The sequence below is a fragment of the Aristolochia californica genome, unplaced genomic scaffold (assembly GCF_029961685.1).
Source record: "Aristolochia californica isolate CCGP_79_NKW_82.1479 unplaced genomic scaffold, dmAriCali1.0.hap1 SCAF_5, whole genome shotgun sequence".
Lineage (NCBI taxonomy): Eukaryota > Viridiplantae > Streptophyta > Magnoliopsida > Piperales > Aristolochiaceae > Aristolochia > Aristolochia californica.
Window position 1 is genome coordinate 41,053,280 of NW_027182214.1, and position 20,088 is coordinate 41,073,367.

The window sequence follows — 20,088 nt, forward strand, 5'->3', positions numbered from 1 at the left end:
AAATCCATAGGGTTGTACAGAAAAATTATACGAACATTAGGGTATTGCAAGTAAAGAGTCGGGTGCCAGTTTTTGCTATAAACTACCACAAAAGATGATGTTTTATTTTCAAATGAAGAAGTAAATGAAGGCTAAATTCATGAGAGTTCAATTGACTTAATTTAAGAGAAAACGGTTCTTTCCTTCTATATAACAAACATACATAGGCTTGTGACTATAACAAGCATGTATATGCCATCATAGGAAAGAGAGTCATAGATGGAGTTCAAAGAGAGAACTAGACAACATAAAAAAAATTTTGAGTAGAATAAAAAACAAAAAACCAAACAACCAAAGAAAGAGAGAGAGAGAGAGACTCACATGATGGGGTTCAACTTCAATTAAAGAAGACAACCTAGACTTCAGATGAATACAACTCTGGGCCTCCAAGAAGATGAGTGATGAACTGTTGATCCTCAAAAGTAGAAGATGAGTCTTAAAATCTAAAGACTAAAAACTTAGATAGTTAGAAGTTAGAACTTAAAAAAAAAATCCCTCCCTCCCTAATATACCAATAAATTGTAGGATGATAGAAGTATAGTTGTTGAAATCTTAATAAAAAAAATAATCTTACAAGTTACTATTTATCACCTTTTCTAAACTGGCGTATCTCTTCAAAATTGGAATCCCTATGTAATGGAATCATTTCAAAATTTTGAATAGAAGCACCAAGGTAGAGAAAATTTTCATAATCAACTTCTTCATCCTCATTTAGGGAGTCTTGATTCTCTTGAATCTTCATTCCCTTCATCTTCCTTCTTTGAATTGGGAAAATTGCTAGAATTGATACCTAGATGGAATCCAAAATCCCCCCTTTGAGCTTGGCTTTGTGCTTCCATGACTTTGAAATTGAGTTCTACATCTTTTTGTCTTTGAGAGACTAAGACAACTTAAACTTAGGCTGTTTGGCAATGGTAACTAAGATTGGTTGAAACGACTTAGTTAGTTCAACTGTAAAACCAAAAGAACTGACTAGGTTAACCAATTTTTATTCTTTTCAGGATTTGTATGTTTTAAGAACTGGTTGAAGGTCCAATCGGTTCAATCGAGTGAAACCTATTAGTCTGATCCGATTCTAACAACACTAGATTTGATATATTTAAATTGGAATAGAAGTTTAATTTTAATTTTTTCTATTTAAAACAACTTACTTACTAATTCGCTCTAAAATTTATTTCCTTCAATTTTTTTTGAATATATAATTTATAATATTTTATGTTTAAATTTTTTTAGTGTGTTAATTCAAATCCAAAAAAGTGAGGTAGCAGCCTCCTCTCCTCTCCACTCCACTCCGAAGCTAGCAGTCGCCACTTTTTACTACAAATCTACAACGTGCCTGTACTTTGTACAGTATTTATGTACTCTCCGTCACCGCAGGCTGTCCACACCTCTCAACTCCACACCAGCTAAAAGGTTTGTTTTGACCAGAGAAAAGTTCGAAAATGTTTTGAGTACATTTACTTGCTTCTATTTACTGCGAGGAGCAACTGAAAAATGAAAAGAGAAAAATGGAAAATTTGATTTTCACCGAAATGTCATTCTGTCAGTCTAAATTAAAAGAGGGAGAATGATATGGTGGAGTTCGAACGTTGAAGCAGAGATCCTTCTGTAAATTTGCCTCTCTCGTTCAAAGATCTGGGGATATACGTGCTGGAATTAAGCTGACAGCCTGCCGCTGACTTATTAGGCAAAAGCCCGTATCCCATTTCCCAGTTTTCCTCCCGTTTGTTTCTTGTCCTGCCCGCCACTTCGCATGGCTGTCCTCACAGACGATGTGAAAGAGAAGAATAGAAAGAACACGGGGGGAGAAAAGAGGTAACTTCTTGTCGGTGAAAAAGTCGAGGTGTTGTAATTAGCTTATGCCGCTCCTGACCGTATTTTTTTTCTTAAATTTTTCCTTGTAGTTGCTAATGGCGCCTCGCGTTTTCCACTCGATTTTTATCTCTTTAATTTCTCAAATTTGATTTGTGATTCTCGTATCCTTGTGCAGAACTGAGTGAGAACTGTGAGTTATATTCTTATACTTTTTTTTTTCTTTCTAATTTGATGGGATCTTCATAATTTTATGGTTTTATTTAGGATTTTTATTGTTTTTAGTCGAAGAGGTTGACTGTTGAAACTTGAAGCCTCTCGCAATTTTTTTTTCTTTTTTCTTGCTGACAAATTTGTTTAATATTGGGGGACTTAATTTTTTCTGCCGGATAGGCTATAATTATTTCCTGTCTTGTTTTTACTCGGAATGAGTCTTAAGTATGTGAAGAAGAAGTTGCTACGTATTAGAATGTAATTTATTTTTTGGTTATTTCGTTATTATGTAAGTTTGTAAATTTACTGTTTTACCCCTCTATGGTATAAAACTTCCATTGTAACTTGTAAACAGTAACAACACCAGGAAATAAAGATTGAATCTGTTTTTCGTCTTCTCGGCTGTGCCTCCCTGATGACAGAGCTCAAAGGTTCTCTACTCGTCTGATTTTCTAACATGGTATCAGAGCGGATGATCCGCCTTCTCTGATTTTTTTTCGGACGACAGACATTCCTCCGTCTCTCTCGCCTATTTTCGGCGATTATTTCCGGCGATGATCACCGACCAGCCCATTATTTCCGACAGAGGGGTTTCCATCTTCTTTTTCATCTCCGTTCGGAAGGGGTTCCATGATTCAAGCTGTCGGGAGGCTACTTCTGATGTTTTCGGCGTTTTGCAGAGGTTAGGTTCCTCACTCCGTTGGTTATTTCCGGCAAAGAGGTTAGATTTCGCCCCTCTTTTATTTTTCATCTGGATTCTTTTGCCAAGAGGTTGGGTATGCTTGCTGGGTTCGATCTCTGGACTTTAGGCGCCAATTTTGGGCGTTTTCTTTGAAGAGATATCAGATCTCTGGATTTTATTGTTGGCCGAGAGGTTGCTCCTGTTCGTGCGATTAGTTGGATTTCTGGTTGGCCGAGAGGTTAACATTTTTTTGGGTGTTCACGTTGAAGTCTCGAGGACAGTGAATATTTTGGTTCGTTCTCTAGATTATTCCCGCTCGATTTTTTTTTCGAGCTCGCTGTTGGATTCTGAGGTTGTGTAAAAGGATTTGATTTTTTGGAGAGATTTGGTGGTGAAATTTTTTTGGAGCTACATTGGTAGTCAGCTTCGGTCAGTGCTCCATGGAGACTTATTCATTGACGGGTGCTTCCGATTCTGGTCTTCGTACCAGTTCGACTTGTTCCGTTTTTTAAGAACCATCGAACCCCTATTATATTCACCATTCGGACCCCCCAGGCAAGTTCTTGTCTCGTAGCTGCTTACCGGTGAAAATTACATTAGTTGGAGTCGTGCGATGTTAATTGCCCTATCCGTGAACAACAAAGTGGGCTTTGTCGATGGTTCCATCCCTGAACCTCAAAGTGATGATCCTATTTTGCTCAACTCTTGGACCCTGAATAATAATATGGTCATCTCTTGGATCTTAAACTTGGTTTCCAAAGAAAATTCTGCGAGTGTTATTTTTGCTGCTTCTGCTCGAGAAATTTGGCTCGACCTTCAGGATCGTTTTCAACAGCGAAATGGCCCTCGCATTTTCAGCTTAAACGAGAATTGATGAACTTGTGTCAAGACAAGGATTCCGTTAGCACTTATTTCACCAAGCTGAAAACCATTTGGGAAGAACTGAGCAATTACAGTCCTAATTGCTATTGTGGGAAATGCTCTTGTGGTGGCGTTAAAAATCTTACTGATTACCACCATATGGAGTATATCATGTCATTCTTAATGGGCCTTGATGATTATTTCTCCCAAGTTCGTGGTCAGTTGCTCCTTATGGATCCGATGCCCCCTATTAATTGTGTTTTTTCTCTGGTTGTCCAAGAGGAATAACAAAGGACTACTCATGCCTCGAGTTCGAACACTCCCACTGACACGATGACATTTGTGGTTAAATCTGGGAAGACAGAAGTTACTAAACCTGGCTCACAAACCTCTCAGAAATTTCATTCAAATTACAGTGCTCCACGGAATCAGAACAAGGACCGGTATTGTACTCATTGTAAGAATGTTGGTCATACTATTGCTCGTTGCTACAAGCTCCATGGCTATCCGCATGGATCTACATCCAAAACCAACCACAATTCTCATGCTGCTGCTCATCAAGTTTCTACTGCCGCTGATAACCAAGGTTCTACTTTTGGTTGGAGTTTTGTTCAGAATCTGGACTCAAATCAATATCAGCAACTCATGTCAATGCTTTATACACACCTGAGTAGCTCAGCAAAGGTCACCACTGCTCCGAAATCTTCTACATCTAACTGCTTGGCAGGTATTTGTTTTTCTGTGTTCTTAAATCCTCTAATTTCTTCTCCTCATTTCTGGATTGTCGACTCAGAAGCTACTCGACATATTTGCTCTCAAGCTCATGTTTTCGTTTCCTTGCATGCTATCCCTCACACTACAGTTACTTTGCCCAATAATTCTCAACTTTTGGTCCACTTTGCTGGTGATATTAATTTGCATTCTCACCTTGTGCTTAAAGACGTACTGTTTATTCCTCAATTCAAATTCAACTAGATCTCTGTTAGTGCTTTAGTTACTGACTCTGGCCTTACAGTAAGTTTCCTTCCTGATTGTTTTATTCTCCAGGATCTATCCACCCAGAGGATGATTGGCAAGGGTGATAAAGTCCAAGATCTCTATGTCCTCAACGCTCAAAGTTTGAATTCTGTTTCTCATGATTTTGTAAACAATGTTTCTGCCCATGTTTGGCATAATAGGATAGGACACATTTCTTTCAAGAGACTTGATTTCTTAAAAATCGGTTGAACTGTGATGTAACTAGATTACATAAATCAGATCCTTGTTATATTTGTCCTCTTGCTAAACAACATAGGCTATCTTTTGAATCCCTTAATCATTTGTCAAAATTTCCTTTTGATCTTGTGCACTGTGATATTTGTGGACCATATCAAACTGTTTCTTATACTGGTCATCGTTTTTTCTTAACTCTTGTTTTTTTTTAACTCTTGTTGATGATTGTACTAGATTTACTTGGATTTATCTATTGAAGACTAAATCTGATGCTGTTTCTGTGATACTGCGTTTTTTTAACATGGTTTCTACGTAGTTTAGTGCCAAAAACAAGGTTTTTCGATTTGATAATGCACCTGAGTTATCTTTTGTTGAATTTTTTCAAGCTCAAGGAGTTTTGCACCAATTTTCATGTGTTCAACGGCCTCAGCAAAACTCGGTTGTTGAAAGAAAACATCAACACCTTTTGAATGTGGCTCGGTCATTATTCTTTCAATCCCGCATTTCAGTCTCTTTTTGGACAGAGTGTATTCTTTCTACGACTTTCTTGATTAATAGAACTCCTCCTCTCTTGCAACACAACACACCCTTTTATTTGCTCTACAACACATCTCCTGATTATTCTCTCTTTCGAGTCTTTGGTTGTTTAGCTTTCGTTTCCACCTTAGCTGCTCATCACACCAAGTTCCACTAGTGCTTGGGTTTGTGTGTTTCTTGGTTATCCAGCTGGTGTGAAAGGTTATAAATTCTATGATGTAGAGATCAAACAAGTTTTTCTTTCAAGAGATGCCGTGTTCCATGAGGATGTTTTCCCTTTTCATACTATTACAGGTTCAGATCACGTTACTGATCCCTTTCCTGATTTGGTTTTGCCCCACTCCTCCATCCAAGCTCATCCTCTTCCCGAACTTGATTCTTCACCTATTCATGATTCACCAGTTATTTCTGATGTTTCAGTTGATGATCTTCCACCTCATGATCTTCCCACACTTGTTCCTTCCTCATCCGCTGGTGCTATTCTTCAAAAATCTACTCGGAAGACTCATACACCTCATTACTTGCAGGATTATCACTGCAATTTACTTGTTGGTTCTCCTCCATCTACTTCACCCCCTCCGTCTTATCCAATCTCTAACTCCATTTCTTACCTTGCCCTTTCTGATTCGCACCGACATTTTGCGCTCAGTCTATCTTCTCAGGTTGAACCTCAATACTATCACCAAACAGTGAAGTGTCTTGAATGGAGGTTGGCTATGCGTGACGAGTTAGACACTCTGCAAGCAAACAACACTTGGACCGTCACTCCTTTGCCTCCTGATAAACATACCATTGGATGCAAATGGGTTTATAAAATCAAGTTTAACTCTAATGGTTCCCTGGAGCGATATAAGGCTCGTTTGGTAGCTAAAGGCTATACCCAACAAGAAGGTTTGGATTTTGTTGACACTTTTTCTCCAGTGGCCAAATTGGTCACTGTGAAGGTTCTTCTTGCTCTTGCTGCCTCCCATAGTTGGCATCTAGCTCAGCTTGATGTCAACAACGCGTTTTTAAATGGTGATCTTTTTGAAGAAATCTATATGGATCTCCCTCTTGGCTACCTTTGACAAGGGGAATCCTCTTCCTCTCACAACAAACTAGTTTGCAAGCCTTACAAGTACCTTTATGGTCTCAAACAGGCTTCGCGACAATGGTATTCCAAATTTTCTCAGGTTTTAATCACTTTTGGTTTTCTTCAATCGAAATCCGATTACTCTCTTTTTACAAAAGGTCATGGCTCCTCCTTTGTTGCACTATTGGTTTATGTGGATGATATCATCCTTACTGGTCCTTCCTCTCACGTTATTACTGAGCTCAAAAACTTTCTGCATACTCAGTTTAAGCTCAAGGATCTTGGTTGTGTCAAGCACTTCCTTGGTCTTGAGATTGCTCATTCCAAGCAAGGCATAGTGCTTTCCCAACGCCATTACACCTTACTATTACTTGAAGACACAGGTTACTTGGCTTGTAAACTGACTTCTATTCCAATGGATCCCAAACTTCGTTTAAATGCCACTAAAGGTGACCTCCTTCCTGATATAACTCACTATAAGCGGCTTGTTGGGAAACTTCTTTACCTCACTTTATCTCGCCCCGATATTACTTTTGCTGTTCATAAGCTGACTTAATTCGTGGCCCAACCCCGTCTTCCTCATCTCAAGGCAGTGCATCACCTGCTTCATTATCTCAAGAACAATCCTGGTCAAGGGTTGTTGGTTTCCTCTACTTCTTCCTTGAAGATGCGCGCTTACTCTAATGCTTGTGCTCTAGTTCATTTAAAGGCTTTTTATGATGCTGATTGGGGATCATGTCTTGATTGTCGCCGATCTACTACCGGTTTTTGCATATTTATTGGTGATTCTTTAGTCTCTTGGAAGGCCAAAAAGCAAACCACCGTCTCTCGCTCCTCTGCCGAGGCTGAATAGAGAGCTCTTTCTTCTACTGCCAGTGAACTTATTTGGTTACAACAACTTCTTCAAGATTTTCAGGTCAAGGTTGACTCTCCTGCGCTGCTATACTGCGACAATCAAGCTGCGATACATATTGCTTATAACCCCACATTTCATGAGCGTACAAAACATATTGAGATAGATTGTCATTTTGTTTGTGAACGGGTTACTTTAGGCGTCCTCAAGTTACTTCCCATTCGTTTTCAGTACCAGTTAGCTGACATGTTCACTAAACCTCTTCCTTCTACCCAACTTTTTTCTTTGTTGTCCAAGATGGCTGTTAAGGACATTTACAAGCCACCTTAAGGGGGAGTATTAGAATGTAATTTATTTTTTGGTTATTTCGTTATTATGTAAGTTTGTAAATTTACTGTTTTACCCCTCTATTGTATAAAATTTCCATTGTGACTTGTAAACAGTAACAACACCAGGAAATAAAGATTGAATCCGTTTTTCGTCTTCTTGGCTGTGCCTCCCTGACGACAGAGCTCAACGGCTCTCTACTCGTCTGATTTTCTAACACTACGGGCCATTATGAATCCTTGTGTGATCTTTTTCCTTTAGACTAGTCCATTTCATTGTTGTTTCCAGATTTTCCTCTTTTCTGTGAAATTCTCTATTTCTTATTACTATTTCCAAAGGCCGGAATACAAGTCTCTTTTTTATGTTATGTTTCTTTGGACGTCTCTGGCTTTGGACCTTAGCGTGTTGACTGTCGAATATCACCTACATTTATTTTACACTCTCTGTAATAACTTTTGCATGAGCTTTCTGGATAGTTATTTTCACAAAGAAGAAAAGTCAAAATATTCCATTATGAGAATTTCATAGTTCTTGGTTCAGTTTTTGTGTTATCTGCTCCATATTATCATATACTTTAGACTATATATGTACATTATTATATACTTTAGACTATATATACATTATATATTTCTGTTTTAGACTTTTGGTATTAATACACACCCACACCCACACATGTATACTTAGTTTATATCCATGTATACTTTCTCTTTTGGTGGGTATCTACCTTTTAAACTTGAAGTTATATGTCTCTGTCAAATATAGCCAAACCCTTCTGACCTTTTCAGTTCAAAAAGGATATGAAAAGAAAGTTTTTTTTGATAATATGTGGACATACTACATGTTGAGTAGCTGTGTTAACGTAGGAAAAGCTTCTAATATGACAAATGATTTTGCAGGTTTGACAGATAGACCAGGGATTGGAAGGGTTATGGCATCGTGGATTTGTTGTTGATTACAAATCATCAAGCCCTCTGTGGAATACACTGAACTTTTGAGTGAAAATCATTCCACTCACCTTAGGAAAGGGATACCCATTTCTTCTGTTGTTGAAGGCATAGTCTTCTGTTGGAATCCACAAGACAAAACATCTCCTCATAAGACGGTTACCCCCTCTTTTGGAAGCTCGAACCTAGGAACTATCTGTTGATGCCTTTTTTAGGAGGAGTGCACGGTGGGAAGGTGTAATCTTTGTCAGTGAAAAAGGTTCACTGAGGAGGTTGATTTTCTTCCCTGGGCCAGGTGATGTCTGTGAGGAACATGTTGAACATCTGAGGATCACACAAGATTGGAACAAGCTTTCTGAAAACTAGGAGCTTTGCAAAGACTAGATCGTTTTTGGTGAAGCTCAGAAAGTTTGAGAGAAGTGGATTGTTTTTTCAGTGTCAATAATCAGAGAAATTTGGAATAACTTGAAAAGTAGCAGTGGTTTCAAGAGTGAATTGTTTGCAGGTTGAGGTCTTCATGGACTAAGTTAGTCTCTGTGGTAGTTCAGGAGAGCCTTACTTCGGTTGATATGAAAGTTTTTGATCCTGTAGAGTTTTTGGCTGAAGAAGATTTGGATGTATTACCAAATAAAAGAAAGAGAATTAGTACATCACAAGTTTTATCAGGTTGGTCAGCTGTTGACAAGGAAAAAGAGAGGCCCATGGATTCGATTGATGAAACATTTCCCACATATGACCAGGTTATTGATGATCTGGCTTGTGAAGCTAAGTTTGATATTAAGTTCCAGTGTGTAAGGAAGAGATACCCTTCTGATACTTGTTGTCTTAATCTTGTGCATACTGCAAAACATTCCAGTGAGCCACAATACCATGAAGCGTTACATGCATGCCAATTGCCATGTGATCCAGAAAAAAAGAAGATGGTGCTTTTGGATGTTCCCATTGAATGGGCTACACTAGAGTACTGTCCACCCAAATGCTCTGGGGACTCTTTCAAGGGATTGTGGACTCCTCAAAGGAGGCATAGTGAAGGTGCTGGATGTGGCGATTTAGAAATATCATATAAATCTTCCTCTGAAGTACCAACAGATGTCCCTGTAATGTCTCTTGATTATCCTATTGGATCAGTTCTGGAAGAAGGTGTTCAGAACACCTTGAATATCCATGTTAAGAGCAAGTGTCTAAAGCTTGTTGGCCCGATCCCAAGGCTTCATAGTAAGATGACAATTGGGGCAAAGAAAATTTGTAAAGCCTCAAGTATTGACAAGTTCTGGAAACCTATGGAGGGTCTCTCTGATGGGTGCTGTCCACAAGCAATAATTGACTATCTTGTACATTTTTCAAACAGTAGGAAGCATTATCCAAGGGAATCTGAAGGTTCTGGAAACGAATGCACACGTCTATCTTTAAGGGACAAGGTGAAAAAGCACCTTCGCTTTTTAGGTTGGAAGATTGAGTCTAAACAAGATAAGTCCTGCCTTAGAATTCGTTTAGTTTCACCTAAAGGAAAAAACTACTATTCTCTTCATGAAGTATGTGTAGGTTTGGACAAAGATGAAATTATGGTTCAAGCTACAAGATATCATAGTAGAAGTCTCGCTAACTGCTCTGTTGTTAAAAAGGCCGATGAAGAATTATTTGTGGCAATTGATCCTAGTTCTAACTCCTTGAAGCAGCTAGAAGAAGCACAAGGTAGAGACAGTATGTTGCTAGTTTCTGAGTGGGAGGCACCTATGTATCCTTTTATTGATATTGGAAAAGAGTATTGCCCTGAAGCAGTAGTTAATTATGCTAAAAAACAGTTATATATGAAAGGAAAAAGGAAGAGGAATCCTGAGTTAGAGGAAAGTGTGACCAACATGAGGTGTAAGGCAAAGATGCATCTTTCATTCATTGGGTGGAGGTTTAAGTATGAACCTATAAAAGGTGGTAGTGACTTATCTTATCTCTCTCCTGATGGTAAATGGTATTGTTCTCTTCTTGTGAGGCATGCATACAAGAAGGATTGGTTGGTTGCACACCAAGTGGAAAGTCCATGTATTCTGTTCATGGCAATTCTGGTCAAACATCATCTCAGTCTTCTGTGTTTGTGCCAACTCTTAGTGAGGAAAGTGAAAATAATTCTTCATGGTGTTTGACACAACTGAGAAAACTAGATTTTGGCAAAACAGTGTTTAAAGGAAGAAGAGCTAGGAAGTGTCGCAAGAGAAGAGATTGTGGACAATTGATTAAATATAGATCGGCAACTATGATTTTGTGTGATACAAATCCAAAAAGAAGGAACCCAAATTGTGTTCTGATCAAGAAAGGTGATAAGCCAGAAAGGGGGTGCTCGAGATGGGTTCTGCGATCAAGCAAAAGGGCATTACAGATTGTTGAGGGAGTAGGTCCAAATCAACACTCAGCTCGGACAATTTTGTCTTGGCTGATGGATAGTGACATGATATTACCAAGGCAAAGGGTATCTTATATTCATAGAAGGGGTGAACTTGTCATGGCAGAAGGAATTGTTACACGTGAAGGAATCAAGTGCAAGTGTTGTAGAAAAGTGTACAGTCTTACCAAATTTGAGGTTCATGCAGGAAGTGCTAGTCAATGTCCAGCTAACAATATTTTCTTATCAGATGGGAGGTCCCTTATGCAGTGTCAAATGCAACTGGTACACAGTAAGGAGGGTGGATGCGAAAGAGTGGATTTGAATGAGCGAAAGAAAGGTGATTATTCTTGTTATGAGAGGGACAAAATTTGCTCTATCTGTCACTATGGCGGTCAGTTGGTACATTGTGATTCTTGTCCATCTTCATTTCACTCAAGCTGTGTCAGTGTCCAGGTTAGTCTTGTTGGACCTATTTCACATAATATTCAGAAATTTTTTTTATGAAGCTATTTTTAAAAGTAAAGGTTGGAAATGCTGTGATGCATGAAAGCTTTTGGAAGGGGTATTTGCTATGTCATAGGAAATACCTTTTTTTTTTTTTTTTTTGGAAGGGGTATTTGCTATGTCATAGGAAATACCTACTAAACATTTTTAAAAAAAATTGACCTGTTTTACTGTCTCTCTTTGACCAACTCTTGTTAACAGTTTGTACCTATATTAAAATGGATCCAGAATCATATTGTGGTGCCTATATCTTAATTGAAACTGCTGGGTCTTAAGGAGAGCCTGAAGATGAGTGGCTGCAGGGGGCTTATCCACAATAGGTAGGATGGAGGAATGGAGGGATTTCTTTTACTCTTCTGTTAGCTACTACTTGATAGTGAGAATATCACTTTCTTATTATGTTCTCAATCATGGATTAGACAAACTCTTTCAAACTGTGTAGCATAGTTTTATGTGAAAAGGAATACAAGGGAAATCTGTTGCCATTGAAAAAAATATTGTCCATTACTCTAGATGAAAAACAAGAATCTATTCCCATCTTCACCAGATGATCGATGAAGCACAAACAGCCTTGAAATGATGCGAGCTCTAGCATGTGATTTGTTAGTTGTTTCTCTTCCATTTATGACATTGTAGGGCTATCTATGCAGGATGTGCATCAAGGGAGATGGAGCTGTCCAACCTGTAGGTGCACCATATGTGGGCAGAGTGAATATGATGCTGACATTCAGAGGTTCACTCCAAGAAGTATTTTATATTGCGATCAGTGCAGGCATGAATGTGAGTTTGATTCATCATATTTTTATTTCCCATTTCAGTTTGACATTGTGATGGTTAACTTTCTGAAGCTTGGTTGTCTCTTAATGTTATATAGATCATGTGGGGTGCCTGAGAGAGAGAGGAGAGAGGAAACTGGAAAGGTGTCCACTAGGAAATTGGTTTTGTGGTAGAAAATGCTCTAAGGTTGGTAATTTCTTTTTTACAAATTTTGTTGTCCAAGGAATTGACACTCTTTGCAAAAACGTGTTTGTGATTTGTGGTACATGTGAAACTGAAATTTTTGGTTTCTTACGGACTTGTCTACAATTTCTTGCTCATTTACCTGTTGAGTTGAGTTTGTTCTTACAGTTTTTTTTTTAAATAGTGTTTCTTGCAGTTACGTTAGAGCATAACTTTGTATATTGTTTTTATTTCATTTTTCCTTTTTTTGTTAGATTTCTTTTCTATATTTTCAGCTGCCCTCATTTCAAAGAAAACATTATCACCTGCCGTTCAGGTTAAGAGATACTTTGTCATTGTCTAGAAATTATAGTTTCTTTAATTTTTTATAAGCATTATGTAGCATCTCCCTGTTCTTCTTATGGTGTGTAAGGTGTTCATCTTTGACCTTGAGAGATCAATAGGACAACCTAATACTTTCTGATTCAGCCTGGTAATGGTACTCCGGTAGGGCAACATGACTGTTGGCCTGTATCTCATACCAGGAGCCGATCTCATAATTCATTTAACAGACCAGATTATAATATCTTGCTGGGTTGAATCATGAAGGGCTTTTACTTTTATTCTTCTTTTTAAATTGATGAGAATGCCACAAATGATAAAAAAAAAAGCATTAGAGATAGGAAAGTAGTGCATTAAATGCATTAGGCAGCGATGGAACCTCATCTGAAGTAAGTAATTGAGCTCGTATTGCATCATATTTGAGCTCAAGACCTTCCAAAAACTTTGCAACAGAAATCTGCCCTTGCTGTTTCCTCAGTTGTTTCTTATTTGTAGCAAAAGGGTGATAAACACTGATCTCCTCTTGGATATTTTGCAGCTTACTATATTAATCAATAACCTTCTTGTTACCGTTCTTCAAACTAAACTGTTAAGTTGGGTCCAAGGCCCATCCCAAAATGACTAGCTAATACAACCCAAAAGACCAGTCTACATAATTCGATCCATTCAACCAGATCGTAGTTATCTGAATAGACTGAGAGAATTTCACATATGAGCTCTCAACAGTCCTTTGGACAGCAACCCATGTGTTTTTAGTTCATGTATACTAAACAATCTAGTATAAAGCACAAAGATCCTTTCTTGTGCATACATGGACTCGAGAGATGTCCAAATCTCTTTGGCGGTTTCGTAGTTCGTAACTTGATTTCTGAGCTTGGCATCCATACTATTAAGCAACCAAGTCATGACTTCGCAATTTTTAGGCTCCTAGTCATCATTCACTAGAATAGGAGGATCCTCTCTCAAGTATTTTTTCTTCTGCTTGGTTTTCACGTAGATTCAAACTGATTTTGACCAGCTTAAGTAATTTTAGCCATTGAACTTCTCTCTTGTTATCATAATCGTGTTTTTGCCGTCTGAATAACCTGTCTCCTTGCAATCTCTTGTTGTCAGGAGTTAGCTCCTTTTTTTGTTCTCTTAATAAAATCACATTTCATAAAAAAAAAAAAAAAAACCTGTCTCCTTAGTTAGTGCAAAGTCAACCATCTCAAAGACTCACAAAAGTCAATAACTAGGTATGCATAGGCTATGTGGGCCCCACACAACATAATTAGGGCAAGAAAACTAGCACAAACTTGTATCTTGAACCAAATCAACCATCAATAGTCCAAAAATCAAGCAATAACACCACAATTAAGGCCAATCAGTGTTGATGTTACTTATTTGAAAATGCAGACTGTAGAGAGCCTACACAAGCAAAAATTGGTAGATTTCTAATAGTAGGACCCTTTAAGGGAAAAAAACTTTCATAAAACTAATCTAATTAGCCGTAGAAACCATTAATCCTAGGGTTATGTTAGAAAGAAATGAAAAAGGCCTGAGCTTTAACTCCAATCAGACGAAAATCTGGAAATTCCCCTTTCTTGGAATATGCATACTTCAAGAAAAGGGAATGCCTATGAAGGTCTAAAACAGGACCTTACTACTCTGATACCATGTAAAAAGTAAGAAATTGGAAGAAAGAAAGAGAGAGAAGCGAGAAAAAAATGTGTTGGAGGCTGCGCTCATTGAGGAGAGAAATCAAGCCGCCCTTCCTTTTTATCAATGTAAGTGAGTTCTATTACAAAAGTACAATACTGCCCCTTATAGATCCTTTCCTCATAACTTAAGTAATTACTACTCCAAATCTTTCCAAATTTGGAACAAAAGGCTATCTCCAAATACATATATACCAGAAGGGAAAAATGACCAAAATACTCTCTCATAGATTTTGACAATCCAATGAGCAATTACCACAAAACACAATCCAAAAATACACTTGAAGAACAACTCACACAGTCAAATAAATTTGCGCAGGTGTAGGTGGGCTCCACACACAAAATTTGAACTAATGAAAACTCTAGAATACCAATCTCAAAGTCCTAACTTCAAGCATAATCAATTTTGGACCAAATACACGCCAATTCTTCAACCTAGTCGCATTGTGCATGCAAAAAAACAGACAATGCAGGTCAGTCTGTCCCAGGTTCAGGTCAAGATAGAAAAACACATAGAGACTGTTCAAAAGATCGCACAAGCCGCCATCAATCAAATGATTATGACATAAAAGGAGAGGAAAATTTTAGGTCTGTACTACTCAAATGTGTAAATCTGTAAAGTCTTCCTAGTAGATGTCGCAAGCCTGAAGAGAGAAAGGAAAAAGGTTGAATAAAATTCCCCAAACTCGCTCTTCATTGCTCCGATACCATAATAAAAGTAAAAAAATAGAGAGAGGAGAAGAAGAGACAAAGAGATATGAAAAGAGTGCCAAACGAGGAGCACTCCTTAGGGCTGAAAATCGAGCCCTCTCTACCAATCATGGTTGTGGTAGAGGCAGCAAAGGACGTGGCCGAGAGGGCTTAGATTGTGGCAGAGGCAGAGGTGCTAGACGGTGTGCTCATTGTGGATGTACTAATTATGTTTCAGAGAAATGTTGGGAGAAGTTTGGTGAGCCATCATAGGCAAAGTCTAGTGTTTTTAGCAATAATGAGACCTTTGCATCTCATGTAGGTGATATTGTGCATGGTGGACCAGATGAGATGCGACGATTAATTTAGAGGATGACTGAGTTGACTTCTACCTCTACGTCTATACCTTAATCCACTCTTTTCTTTACAGATACTCTGGCTAGATCAGGTGAGTTTGCTTTGCATGTGCTCTTGTGTCTACATGGGTTATTAATTCAGGTACATGATCTTTTTTTTTTTTTTTTGAAAAAGATGTGTATATATATCAGCAGAGAAAAATACAGAGGTTATAGGAGCAAATCCCTAACAACAAGAGATTGAAGGTTTGCTCCAGTCTTGGCAAGCACATCTGCTGCCGAATTTGCAGATCTTGGAATGTGAGACCACATACAAGAAAATGGAGATGCATTTTCAAGAATCTCCCTAAAAGAGTCCCAATGGCGCCACGGGAGAGAGGAAACATTCTCGTACCAACCAATTACCACCTTTGAGTCTCCTTCAATATGCAAAGGGCCACTGCAATTATCTCTGAAGACGCGAAGCCCGTTAAGAAAGCCTTGGAGCTCAGCCGACGTGGAATCGACAATGCCTAACGGGCCGGCATACGAAAAAAACTGGTTTCCAGAGGGGTCAAAGATAACTCCCCCAAAACCTGCGATCCCGGGATTGCCCAACGAAGAACTGTCAAAATTCAACTTTTGGAAGCCGTGCTTTGGGGGGATCCATTCTTGCATAACTGGGGACTTGGAAGCAAACCTCATTTTTTCCATTGTGCTGCAGCTGTCGCGGATCGAGGTGCCCATATAAGAGGAGAAATGCCTCTTGGTAAGAAGCCATACTGAGATTTGACCCAAGACACGTTCAACAACTCTCTCTGCGGAATCACATTTAGCCTCAAATCTCCTTCGGTTGCGCTCATTCCAAATCCCCCACGGGATGAAGCCAGTGCAAACAGAGATCATAAGCTTTCCAAGCCTAGGGAGGGATGTACCAATGAGCGACTTACTAAAAGATAGTAGATCAGTCGGCATACAAAGTTGAAACCCTGTCTTACTAAAAATTGAAGTCCATACTTTCCATGAGTAGGAGCATTGAAGCAGGGTGTGATTGGCTGTCTCATTCTCTGAGTTGTAGAAGGGCCAGAGAGGATCAATTGTTGGGAGGCCACGTCTTTTGAGCACATCTGCCGTGAGTATTTTTCCTTGTAAAGCGCTCCATAGGAATTTTTTTATTTTTGGCGGAACATAAAGACGCCACACAAAGAAAATCTCATGAACACTTTGGTTTAGATGCCAACCATTGATAAATTTGTAAGCGGAGGATACTGAGAAGACTCCGCTTTTGTCTGGTCACCAAATCATCTTGTCAACTTCTGAAAGCCTCAATCGTAAAGACTAAAGAGATTCAATCAGACTGCAAGCCTCCAATGCCTCGGTATCAGAAAGACCTCGCTTGGGGTGCAAGTTCAAACCATCCCCCTCAAAAGTTTCTGCGACTAATATCTCCTTTCGAGAAGATAGGAGAAAAAGATTCCTGAATGAAGACTGAAGGGGTTCTTGTCCTGTCCACCAATATGTCTTCATTGTTGTTAAATCTTAGTCAATCTTAGTGGAGTAGGTTCTATTACGTCTACCAACTCGTTGTTCCTCTATTCAGTTTTATTAGTTCCTAAATTTCCTATCAATATTTTGTCTTTAAGTCAAATCATAAAACTCTCAACTATTTAGTAGCATTCTATCTTACTTAATTGTGTTTTTTCTAGACCTTTGGACGAGGAAGATGATTGGTTTAGGGCATGAGAGAGATCGGTTGTATCACTTGGAGGGTTGCTCACCTGTATCTTTTGCACTTAATGTAAAAGTTCAATGTTATGAAGATTTTTTTCAGCATAAGAAGATTCAAGACTAAGAATCTTTTCCTTGCAAGCTGAAGCTATAAACTCTAATTTGAGGGGGAGTGTTGGAAAACATGTATGAAAGAGTTTTATATGACTTTCACAATAAGAAGCCTCACAACACAAGAAGTTATATGATGGGATCTAAGAGGTGTCTCATAGAAAGGAAGTCTCACAGAAGAGTCGTTGTTAAAGTTGTTTTAGCCATGTTATTATTTTATTTATGTTCAGTTGATTAATTTGTGTTTGACTTAATGCAAAAGTACAATGTTATCCCTATTCTTTCCGGCATTGCCATCTCCATCTCAATTTCAGTTCAAGTCTTTCAACTAAGGGGGGGTTAGTCAACAAACTTCAAATTTGAACTTCAACTTCAAATTCAACTTCAAATTCAACTTCAAATTCATTTGAATCATCTACATGAACTTCAAGTTCAATTTTGGTGTTAGTGTGGACGAGTTTATGTGCATTGGAAAACAATTTCCAGCTTTTTTTTTTTTTTTTAGTAAAAAAGTGTGTATATATTGCTAGAAGAAAAGGGAAAGAGTACAATACTTGGCTAAAAAGTATCTTCCTCCACAACAAGATGTTGGAGGGAAACACTTAACTTAGCCTATATATCCGTTAGGTGATTCAACGCAAAGAGGGCCCACCAGCCGTTGCTTGAAAAGTTTTAAACCATTATACAGCCCAGAAAACTCAGCAGTAGTTGAGTTAGATACTCCAATCGGAGAAGAAGATTCCCATTCTCATCATGGATGACCCCTCCAAATCCGGCAAGCCCGGGGCAGCCAAAAGCGCTACTGTCAAAATTTAATTCGAAATGTCCCATTGGGGGTGGAGACCAAGTTTTCATAGCCGGGGGACGAGATGGGTAAGACATTTTTTCTATAAGTCACCAATTCCTTCGCAAATTTGATCCTTTTAAAATTTGAAATTCTTTCTGCATGAGTATCCTAGAGGATACTTGCCCCACAATTCTATCAATCAAGATATTCCTTGGAAGAGAGTTTCTATTAAATTCCTGGTTATTTCTCTCTTTCCATAAGGTCCAGACGATATGACCAACACAACATGAGATAAGTAATTTTTCGAGCTTAGGAAGATGAGCACTAGTAACAGTGAGGATTGTGGATGAGAGATCTTGATAAGGACAATATTGTAGACCAATTTCGTTAATGAGTTCGGTCCAAATAGTATTGGCATAATTGAAACCACTCCTGAAACAGTTTCCAGTGTTAGTGCCCCAAAATGAGAAAAATATAAAAAACAAGAGAATGAGTTACTTGTAATAATATACTTAATTAAAACATAATACCTAAACCCCAAATTAGGTAAAACAAACATGATTACTACACGAATAAGTAATTTAATGTATAAGTAAAATATATTAATATACTAATTAATTAAATTAGATATTATATTATTTAATGATTGCAATTTATTGTACATTAATGCAGTAATTACGTGAGCCAATTAATTGTGCACATGATTAATTATAAAAAAAAAAATAACGTTAAAAATAACAGAAACGAATATAATAAGTTATTAATAACATATGATATACTAACAGAAAAAGGAATGATGAAACAAAAAGAATTGATCAAATGCTAACTTTAACACACTATATATTTTATGTATTATTAATTAATAATATTTTTCTGTTAAATTTAAAACTATTGATTTTTATTAATTATAAAAATGGGTTAATTAAACAAAAATAAATATAATGAATAAATAAAAATATTATTTTATTAATAACACAAGATGGATTTTTTACGTAGTATTAATAATATATTTCCATAATAATATAGATTTTTTTTTTGAAACCGAGTTGGCCCGTATTAACTCGACTGAACTTGGGCGGGTCCGGTCTGAGACTCGGATAGAACCAGTGCTGGTTCCTAACTTAGGAAAAATTAAATCAGCGTCTTCTTCCTCACGGCGTTGCGACCAGGGCTTTGCTACAGAGGTGGCCCTGGAAGGTACAATGGCGTGCTACGATGAAGACGCCAGGACAGACTGAGAGGGAGAAGCAAGCAGGAGAGAAAAAAAAAATTTGGCCTCCCGTGACGACACGTCCTGCTCGCTTCGTCCGGATGAATTTCAAAATACTACGGAATCTTAAATCCGGAAATTAAACTATGGGTGTTATCTTCGGATTCATCTGATTCATCAACGTGAATCGGGCGCTGGTGCACCACTAACGACGTCAGGAGATGAACTCAGTAATGCGGTTGAAGTTCATCTCTGATTCAAGTTGACTAACCCCCCTGGAAACACTAGCGAGCATTAAAAACATGAGAGCTATGACTAGAACTAATTGGAAAACTAGTTCTACGATTTTTTTCTAATTGACATGATTCACAATCACAAGAAATACCAGTTGGCAAAGATGGAAGGACCGATGGAGTTTAGCTGGTGATGGATGCTCCAAATCCAAGCATTGGAGAAGTGGAGATTCCTTAGCTGCAACTGCCATAGTTGTGGAGTAGAGACATCATCCAACAAATAGAACCTGCCCTTCTTATATCCAGAACCAATTGTCCTCTTCGTTTGCAAGTCTTGAAGCACACAAGAAGTGGGAGAAATTGTTACAAAATAAATCAGAGACTTATTTATGTGACTGACAGATAACAAACTAATAGAAAAATTAGGAGCAAAACGAACAAAACTCAAAGATAATTGAGGTGTGGTATGTATAGTACCCTCCCCCTGAATCCGGAAGGTAGATCCATTAGCTATAAGTAACATGACGATAGGATTGAGAAGGGTTAATAAACTGAAACTGAGAGGCCATACCTAACATGTGAG

General features: G+C 38.2%; 1 protein-coding gene across 3 annotated transcripts in view; it reads left to right on the forward strand.

Moving 5' to 3' along the window:
* Nucleotides 1–1,633: 1,633 nt before the first annotated feature.
* The window catches only part of LOC137966125 (increased DNA methylation 1-like), a 36,234-nt gene continuing 17,779 nt past the window's right edge, over nucleotides 1,634–20,088 (forward strand). For 2 of the 3 annotated variants that reach the window (XM_068812638.1, XM_068812641.1), the window contains exons 1-4: nucleotides 1,634–1,854; nucleotides 8,505–11,382; nucleotides 12,084–12,213; nucleotides 12,308–12,396. In XM_068812638.1, the coding sequence (XP_068668739.1) occupies nucleotides 10,516–11,382; nucleotides 12,084–12,213; nucleotides 12,308–12,396 (1,086 nt within the window). In that variant the 5' untranslated portion in view covers nucleotides 1,634–1,854; nucleotides 8,505–10,515. Of the gene's footprint in view, nucleotides 1,855–4,655; nucleotides 4,725–8,504; nucleotides 11,383–12,083; nucleotides 12,214–12,307; nucleotides 12,397–20,088 lie in introns of those variants that run through there. The other variant, XM_068812639.1, reaches the window with a different exon arrangement.